General features: G+C 39.9%; 1 protein-coding gene across 1 annotated transcript in view; it reads right to left on the reverse strand.

Moving 5' to 3' along the window:
* Positions 1–1,042: 1,042 nt before the first annotated feature.
* Positions 1,043–10,032, reverse strand: part of cs (citrate synthase) — a 13,889-nt gene continuing 4,899 nt past the window's right edge. Inside the window, exons 4-11 of the mRNA XM_072449234.1 lie at positions 9,017–9,082; positions 8,811–8,942; positions 7,601–7,789; positions 5,748–5,947; positions 5,224–5,353; positions 5,036–5,137; positions 4,236–4,445; positions 1,043–2,671 (exon numbers count right to left, since the gene is read on the reverse strand). Of these exons, the coding sequence (XP_072305335.1) occupies positions 2,501–2,671; positions 4,236–4,445; positions 5,036–5,137; positions 5,224–5,353; positions 5,748–5,947; positions 7,601–7,789; positions 8,811–8,942; positions 9,017–9,082 (1,200 nt within the window). The 3' untranslated portion in view covers positions 1,043–2,500. The remainder of the gene's footprint in view (positions 2,672–4,235; positions 4,446–5,035; positions 5,138–5,223; positions 5,354–5,747; positions 5,948–7,600; positions 7,790–8,810; positions 8,943–9,016; positions 9,083–10,032) is intronic.

The following is a 10,032-nucleotide window of genomic DNA, read 5'->3' on the forward strand; positions in this document are numbered from 1 at the left end:
CATGAAATTAATTAAATAGACTATATTTGACAGAAAAGGGATATTTTATTTGATATTTAATAAAAAATCGATCGGCCGGCCCTCCGCTACTTGCCTGGATTCGAACATGGCTCTCGGAGGAAAATAATTGCCCATCCCTGATTTAGTCAAGGATTGTGCCATTCACCGTGAAGTCAAAAATAACATTTTAAAGATTTTTTGTGTAAAATAGCCAATGTTCACGTGACCAACAAGTCAACAATGCACAGACTTCCTGGGCAGCCCATATCTGTATATTGTATTAACATGTCCCCATGTTAATACAACCAGAAGAAGGATAACGTTGTATGGCAGCACCCGCACAGGCTTCCGGAATAAGGGGACTACAGCAGTGCAGAGTAAAAGAAACAGATCAGATAGTTTAGTACGTTTCTGCTATTTGCACGGGTTACAGGTCCTTCTGACTGGTCCAGCCATTGCCCCAGCAACTCAGATCAGGACGTTCCCTCCTGAGCTCATTTGCATTTAACGTTTTTCAGCTTGGTGCAAAATATTAACATTTTGCATATCTTAAAAAAAATATAGTAAATTTCTAAAGTTCGATAAATTGTCCACCCACTTTTTGTGGAACATTCAGGGCAAAATTACATTTCCATGGAGAAAAGGTTTTGGGCCTGAAACTAGTATTAGTAATGTATTATTTTGTCTTACGCTAGCCGTTTTTATTTCATCTAAATCTTTATTTTCCCCCTACATTCCTTATCAAGAAATGAAAGGTTTTGTCTATAGGAGTTTTGTTTATAAAGAGTTCTTCTATTACGAGTGTTTTTTTTAAACTTCCTATACGTTATCTGTCCTTTTCCTCTGTATCTACCTGCGTCGCAACAATGAAATTTCCCCATGTGTGGACAATAAAGGAATATCTTATCAGCAATTTCATGTTGATGGAGCAGAGCATTGTGGTCTGCGTAGTCCTCACCTTAACCACGCTGTATAATGCCGTAATACATTTAATACTGTCAATGGCATCAATTGTAAACCCACTTTACAAAAGACAAAACACTTGTTAATAAAACCTTTTATTTTCCATTTTTGTTTTAGTTTTCCAAGTTTCCTGGCCCGTTTGACCCACATCTACATCACATCCCCAACGAGTTTATTTATGTTACAGAGAACCAAAGCTTATTTACTGCTCCTCTAAGATCAAAACAATCAGATGTTACTACACATACAAAGCCAAAATAAGGTCAATAACATTAGCTTTGGCATAAACTAATTGGAGGAGAAATGGAGTGCTGGATAATCTATGAACAGCAAATTTTAGATGTGAAAGAGCAAGTTTGAATTGGGTAAAACTCCTGAGAAATAGCACCAGCTTGTCAAAGAACATGTATTTACAAAGACAGCTGCAGTTTTTAATGTGTTCTTTTGTACAATAAGTGACCAACGTGTCTGGATAGCAGTGCCAAACTACTGTGATATTTCTTATTAGTAAATGCACGTCAATACATTCAAAGCTATACATATACAAGTATATACCTATGTACAATGTGTACAATGTATAAATAAGACCACGAAATGAGAAAACTTACATTTTCAAACACCAACAAATATTTAAAGGATGGGATACAATCTTGGGATTTTCTACAGCTACTAAATTAGTATGTTTCCAATCAAGTGCTTGTTTTGGAGTAGTCGGTGTTGAAAGCGCTCTCTCGTTGGGAACTAAACAAGCTAAATACAATTAATCTAAACAGGACAATAGAACCCACTTCCATTCCAAACTTGCTCTTTAAAACTAACATCTGCTGCAGGGGAATCACAATTAGCATCGACTTTAACTGTACATTATTGATAGATATTGTGACATTATAAGCAAAATTACAGAGATGTAATGGGTTATTTATGGGAAGAGAGACATTTAGGAAACAACCATGGTCATTTTGATCGTAGAGGACATTTTCTAGATTGAAGACCAAAGATTTAAAAAGGGGCTAGCGTCTTTCAATTTGTTGGTTTGAGCGGTTGGATATTCGGTTTACGCTGGAGTGTTTTACAATGGGAGTGAAGCATGGGGATTTACTGGGTGACAACTTTGCATAGAAAGAAAATAAAACTGGACTAGTAAATATCTCCAGGTCATAGTTGGTGTAATGTTTTAGCCCAAAGCAGCAAAGGCTCGTCACACTTTTTAACATCACTTAAAAACAAATACAGTGGAAGCGTAAATGACCTTCCACATTTCCCTTTAAATGCCTTTTCAAAGCTCCAACATCGTACTAACCGACACACGATCCCTATATTAAGGTTTGAAGCAGACAAAGAAGTGGTATGAACTTTAAACTTGTCAGTGGTTAACAACAAAGCACGTCTGAACCTAATTTTGCTGCTTTTTTTATTTGAAATTACATTAAAAGTGTACCATGTTTGAGCCCTGGAGTAGTTAAAAAGTGGAACATTTCCAGTTCCTCCCACCCTTCACTGACCCCCGCTGGCCGCCTGGCTTCGTCCTTGTGTTGGTTCAGCCTGACTTGGCCCCCACCAGTGTCATGAGTCCGTCCGTGCTCATGGACTTGGGGCGCTCCAGGGGGAAGCCCAGGGCCCGGCTCCAGATGAGCTGAGCTAAAACGCCCAGAGCTCGGGACACGCCGAACAGCACCGTGTAATAATTCATCTCCGTCATGCCGTAGTACTGTGAAGGAGGAACACAGGGGATCATTAGAGGACTGACTGCTGATGTCAGGCAACGTTCACACTTCAGGTCAATTCTGATGTTTTGTCCATATGAGTGTATGTAACAGATTTTTTCAGGGCAGTGTGAACAGCACACATTTTTTCAAATCTGACCCGGGCCACTTTCATGTGTGGAAATAAATCCCATGTTTCCGTACTTTTAGTCTGACCGCTCAGGTCCCCAGATCCAACCTGAACGTCGTCAATGGTCAACGTTTCCGGGATAAACGTCACAATTCTGAGTCAAAGCGACAGAGAAAGTGGAGAGAAATGGCAGACAAAGGAGCTGAAATCAGTGGAAGTGGAATAAGTTTGTGAACTAATCAATACACCGGGTGACAAGTCAATTCAGGCAAAAATAGAGGGTTCGTACTGTACTCAGGTGGTATTTGAAGAGTGCAAAAGAGTGGGCCGAGCAGGGAACAGCAGTTGCATTTTTTTGTAATGTGAACCAAAAAGGAAAAAAAAAAAAAGATTTTGAACAAACAAAAAAAACAATCCAATTTGGGCCTCATACCCTGCAGTGTGATTGTAGCCTCAGATGAGGGCAGTAGTGAGTACGATGAACCAACACTCACTCAACACAGTAGGAAGTAGAGACAGGGCCACACTTTGGGGACTTTTTAGCTCCTGCTCTGGGGCAGCCAGTCAGACCAGAAACTTTGACTTTTTTGTAAAATATTTTTCATTAATTTTCGGACTCGGACCTGACGGAAGTTTCCGTCAAAACATGTTAAACTATTCCATTTATGAAGACAAGATGAATGTTCTTAACTTGTTTCATTGTTTGTTAAAGCTTTTGTGCACAAAGAGGAGTAGGACTAACATACCCACATACTTAATACTTAGTATTTAATTTTAAAGCCAGTTGGAATCACTATCAGCCACTGTTGCTGTATGAATTCAAGCAAGTGGTGATAGACGACAAGTGTCGAGCTCTGAAAGTGACGCCTGCGTAGAGCTGTGTCACTTTAAGAAAAGTCACGTGACCGACACATCTACTATGTCATTTGGTTTGTGTCAGAAGCTGAAGCTGTAGTTGGAGGCTTAAGTCTGTCACTTTGTTTTGTGGTTCATTGGTGATAAATATTAGCAGTTTTTTAATTACATTAATTTCGAGTCACTTCTAATATTACACACTACTTTATTGTGCAATAGGCTGTTATTTGCTTTAATTACTAAGATCGAGTGACCGCACTATGTCATCTCTTATTTGTTGATCTTCAGAACGCATTCTGATTCAGTGTTTGCATTTTTGAATGAATGATCTCAGTGTGTGAATGTGTCTACTTAGACCACCAGATGGCGCAATAGCGTGCGCCAAACCATGTCGATCTTGTGGGTATGTGTAACACACACCTTGACAGGCCATGTACCCATGCTCCTTTTACTAGGTTCAGTGTGAAAACACCAACACTAGAGCTATATTTGAAAATATCCACTAGACCTGCCCTCAGTGTAATACTACGGCCTGTAGAATATGATGCAAACCCAGAAATGAGAGTCCTAAAGACCAAACTGACCTGCAGCAGGACTCCACTGTGCGCGTCCACATTGGGCCAGGGGTTTTTGGCCTTGCCCTGCTCCAGAAGCACATTGGGGACGATCTTATAGAGCTGGGCCACCATTTTGAACATGGGGTCGTTGGGCAGGTGCTTCAGGGCAAACTCGCGCTGGCAGGTGTAGCGTGGGTCTGTCTTTCTCAGGACGGCGTGGCCATAACCAGGAACCACCTACAGAGGAAGTATTAGTCTCAGTACAGTCTCAGTAAAATATCAAACAATGATTTAGTCGAATTCAGGTGGCAACAAAGACATTGTTGTGTCCTTGTAAATGTTTTGTTTGATGTGAACGGACAGTAAAATGTATCACCAAAGTGCAAAAATATTGACAAAAAGACAAGAACAGCCAAGATTTACTGTAACAAGATGCAACAAGATCAAAATGATTTCTGTCTTCTAGCGAATGGTCTTGTAATATTTTCTATTTAATTTGACCTTGAACAAAAGCTTAGGCTGAAAAGAAATGTTCAATATAAAAAACACCACCACCACAATAATTAGTGAAATATATAAATAAAAACTACATGCGGTTGTCTAAATCTCTCTCTTTTTTTTTTTTTAGAATAATTAAAAAGTAAAACTTGTACGTTCTTTGGAAGAGACTGAAACAGGATCAGTATCTCTTTATTTTAGGCTGCAAGTCATTTTCATTGCATCTGACCTTTTGCCGCTTTCTCACAGCCATTTTAAAAACAACAAACTTAACTTTATATGCTAATTTTGCACAACTTCACAAACATATAAATAGAAAGAGCATTTACCCTCCCAGACTTGAGTGTGTTCCAGATGTAATCCCTCATCTTCTCGTCGGACACTTCTCCTCCGAGCTCCTTCTGCAGCGATGTAAGCCACACCAGCACCTCCTAAAGGTCACAGCAGGAAGCACCGGTAATGTATGTTACAGGGAAAAAGGCGCTGCAGCTTCAGTTATAATAGTGTGATCTCGTACCTGATTGGCCAGACCGTGCAGAGGACCAGCAAGGCCGTTCATGGCGGCGCTGAAGGAGAGGTAAGGATCAGACAAAGCACTGCCGACCAAGTGACTGGTGTGAGCGCTCACGTTTCCTCCCTCGTGGTCACTGGAGAAACACGATTATAGATTTAGACAATATTACAACATTAAAAACAAAAAGGCATTCTATTTGACAGATCATGTTTCGTAACATATAAAAGAACTATGTTTGTTGAGGTCCTAACTACTGCATTGGATTTATGTAGCAGTTATTTGGACGCTTGCAAGACGCTTTACATTGCATTTTAAACAGAGGAACAATAGAACATACAGGGCAAACCTGGTCCATTTTTGACGTTTATTTGAAAGTTGCATTCATTTGTTTAAAAAGCTCAAAATCACAACAGCACTTTCCTCACAGAACTGAACAAAATTGTTCATTTTACAAACAAAGTTAGAAAATGGCTAAATAGTGGCAGCCTTTGTGATTGGATGACAGTCAAAGATTCTATGATTGGTACCTGTGGATGGTAAGGTAGAGCCGCATGAGCTCGGTGAACTGCTGGTCGCTGTAGCCCAACATGTTGGTAAAGTTATGGGACCAGTCCAGGTTCGAGTCGATGGCTCCGATGCTGCTGCCTTCACGGTACAAGTTACGGTAGATTTTAGCGGCAATGCAGGGCAGTTTAGCGATCAGGTCCATGGAGTCTTCATAAACAAACTACAAGAGAAATGCAAACCTCTTTACCCGTTTACCACATTCTCTCCAGCGCGTTTTGCCATGACTAAGGCTGCACACTTAGAAGCGTCAATTCTACCAATGCAAAACACGCTAAATCTACTGTTACACGCTTCTGCGCGCCGCGTCTCCCCCCCCAGACCCATTTCTAGTCTGAATGTGGACCATTTTATATACACCTCAATTATGTCCAAAAGAATGGAACAAATACTCCCAAACCTAATCCACAATGATTCATCAACAAACGACAAACACATGACTAAATAAGATGATCTTTACACAGAATGAATCATATACAAACTATACTTTATTATAAAAAATATTGGGGCTCAATACGATGAAAATCAATGGTCATCTGACAGATCCACCCCCTCCTGTTTGTATTCGGAACTATTGCCCCAATTTATTAGACAAAAACAATTCATGGTATTACAATTGATGGGGCGGAACATATAATTGCCTGCTATGCAGATTACGTTCTATCGTATTTGACCAAACCAGAAATTTCCATACCCAATGTGATGCATTTTCTTCAAGAAGTTGGTCCAATAACTTGATACAAAATTAATGTACAAAAAAAGACGATCTCATTCTGGCAACCCTCTCTGACCTTTAAAAAGTCCTACCCATTTAAATGGCAAACGGAATCGCTTAGATACTTGGGTGTGGTACTCCATAGAGACCTATCAACAATTCTACATCTCTTTACTACTATTAAGAAAGATCTCGGAAAATGGAAAAGTCAAAGGATTGAAACTGTAAAAAATATGTTTTGCCCAGATTTCTACATCTGTTTCAGACTCTCCTGATGTGGAGTAAAGCAATCAAGATTTGTATGGCAAGGGAAAAAACCCTGAATCTGATTCAAAACCTTAGTTATCAAAAGAAAAAAGGAGGATGGGGTTTACCTTGTTTCAAAAATTACTTTATTTCAGCTCAGATCAGAGCGTTGCTGTACTGGTGTGATCCAGAATATGAAGCTCAATGGAAAAATATTGAGATTAATGTTGTGCAGGGGATTCCTGTACAGGCCTTGCTGGCAGATGACAGACAGTTGAGTAATTGGGAGGAAATTGAGAAAGAATGGATGACAAATTACAGACAATCGGGGACTGGACAGACATTACTTAGGACATTTGTAAAATGGAACGGATCACTTTCAAAAAAGACATTCGGCAGACTATCAGTGTTCTCGCTGGGCTGAGGTTGAAGGATGAAGGTAGAACAGCGCTCGCGAAAAGTACTTTAAAAATGTTCGGTCGCACCGAACAGCGGTGAGCGCCGTGTTTGCCGTGCGAGCGAGGCCGTGTGAACCAGCGCCTACGTGCCGTGATCTTAATACCTGGCGGTATCTTTTGAGCATGGCGGGTCACAGCCGGAGCATGGCGGGTCACAGCCGGAGCATGGCGGGTCACAGCCGGAGCATGGCGGGCCGCCACACTAAAATCCCCCAGCGAGAACACTGGACTATGGACTAATTGGGACGTTTTCTTTGGGTTCAGTGTGTAAAGATTTCCTTTTTTTTTCTTGTTTTGGATATGTCTGCTTGTTTTGGTTGAAGTCTTTACTATCTGGTCTTGTACAAACACAATAATCCTCTGTGACCCTTGATAATGTTTAAGTAGCTGGACTGACCTCCCAGTACTTGGACTTGTGGACGCCCTCAGAATACGCTTGTGCGAAGCTGCTCTCACTGTTCAAAGCTGTGATGGCTGCGCTGAACTGGGACATGGGGTGAAGGTTTGTGGGGAAATTATCCAACATCGTGACGACATGAGACGGAAGAGCGGCTCTCTTTGCCCAGTCTTTTGACACCCAGTTCACCTGTGGGGAAAAAAACGTTTTCAAATAGTCATTTTGGTGCAGTAATTACTCTCCAATTGAGAAAAATCTAACCTGAAATACCATGACAAATGAACTAAACCAGGTCCGAGCAAAACTTTTAACACAAATTATCTTGGATTTAAGCAGATTGGGACTAAATCTAAAATAAACAAGACAAACAGTGTCTTAGCCTCAATTAGAGCTGGAATAACCTTATAATTGGAACTGTTGGCTTTAGGTTATGCAAAAATTGGAATATAACTAAACGATTCAGAAAAGGCTGCCAAAAGAGTAGGGCTGCAACTAGTGATTATTTTGCTAATTATTAATGTAGAAATTATTGTTTTGATTAGTTAAGATCGCAGGACATGAGAATTTGACTACATTTCACTGAGATGAAGCTAAATAGATGCCACTGGAGGCCATTGTGACAGACTGGAAATATTTGTCATCAAAAAACACACATCACATCTTTGAGTCATTTGGATGAAATTCAAGCTTTATCAGAGTCATAAAGCCTCTTCTCTCAGCTCATGAAAGTTTTGAGTCTGTACAGTCCAGATAACGGTAATTCAAAGACTAAATTAGTTGACCATTATAAATCAAGTATCAATTAGTTGCGAGTTTTCAATTCCAGCCTAAAAAAAAGAGCCATTCAAAATAAAAACAGACATTTATAGCGTCATCCTTCCTAACGTTTTAAATTGTTTGTGTATATCTAAATCTGAACCATTCATCTTATTGAATTATCTAACCATTATTTTTCACCCAGTTAAATTGACTGAGAACTAATCATAATTTAAAACAATGACCTGGTCAAGAAGCAGCACAAAGAGCAGAGCGTCAGTTCATACACGATAACATAAAACGGGAAATCTGCTTAAAGGATCAAAGTACAAACCAAAACATTGACAGGTACATTTCTGTCCGTTTTCATCATCGGGATAATCCAAAAACACACTGATTCACACATTTCTGTCAGTTCCCCGCCCTGGATGCTCCACATGTACACGGTCCTCACCTGTTCCTCTGTGGGCACCTGTCCTGTGACCAGCAGCCAGAACAGGCCCTCAGGCAGCGGCTCCTCTCCTCCTGGAGCTTTGGGCAGCAGCTCCTGGCACTCTGGGATGCTGTAGCCCCTGAAGCGGATGCCCTGAGGAGGAAACAGAGGACCATCATCAGTAAAAGACAGATTATCATCCTAGAAGTCATTCAATTGTCACTGACCTCATCTGCATCTAAAACGGAGGTCTCGTACACCAGGCCCTTCATTCCTCTCATCCCTCCATAAACCTGTGAATCAAGACGAAAACGTTATAAAAGCATTTCCAGATCTTTGTCACATGGACCAGTTACACTTTGATCAGGGAGAAGTCTGGTTCTGTCAAGGCTCAACCATTTTGAAAATGTATCTTAGTTTAGGGACAATAGGCAGTAACAACATACAAATCTCATGGTACAATATTCACTGTACGATTGTCATATACTGTCACAATTAAGAGCTAAATGTGCTTAAATATATGCCGTTATAAATATACTTTTTTTTCACTGTTCACATTGAAAAATATAAACACAAGCATAAACATTTGAAATGACCAAAATATGACCCACTAAACTTGAAAAGAACAGCACACATTTCAGACCATGTTTGTAGAAGTATGAAACTACAAGGTTAGCAGATTTTAGACAGAATAAGACAGGATATTTCTTAAGTTTCCAGAGAATTTATTATTAATTATGCTCCTTAAATAATTCCAGTGGCTGCAGCCAAGTGTGATGATTGGAATTGTGATTATGATTTGATTGCGTTTCATCCTGAGCCCTAGTTCCTGGTGTAAAAGTGACTGTTCATGGATGTAAATAGTACGTAATTAAACAGTAAATGTCGACATATTAACCTCCTGTGTTTACGTCTTGGCTGGTCATGGGGCAGTAAACGGTGGTCCAGTCTAATGGGATTTTAGTGGTATTTCTGTTTGTGATTTGGAACAGAGTTCCAAATCCAGACCTTGGAGTGGATATTCAGGAATAAAAGGGCTGAAAACGCATAGTTTTTGTCTTTTGTTTAAATGTTTTCTATCATTTGTTTTTATCACTTCTGTTGTTTTATTCAGAAAAAATATTCCAAAAAAAAACATCATTTAATCTTTTGTGAATGCTTGATCGTGAGGATTCCCATCACAACTAAGGCCTAAACTTCATATTCATGTTTGAATGCACGACAGTCTGAATATGAAGATTTA

This window comes from Eucyclogobius newberryi, unplaced genomic scaffold (genome assembly GCF_026437365.1).
Source record: "Eucyclogobius newberryi isolate DKJ021-1_F unplaced genomic scaffold, fEucNew1.0.hap1 SCAF_17, whole genome shotgun sequence".
In the NCBI taxonomy this organism is placed as follows: Eukaryota; Metazoa; Chordata; class Actinopteri; order Gobiiformes; family Gobiidae; genus Eucyclogobius; species Eucyclogobius newberryi.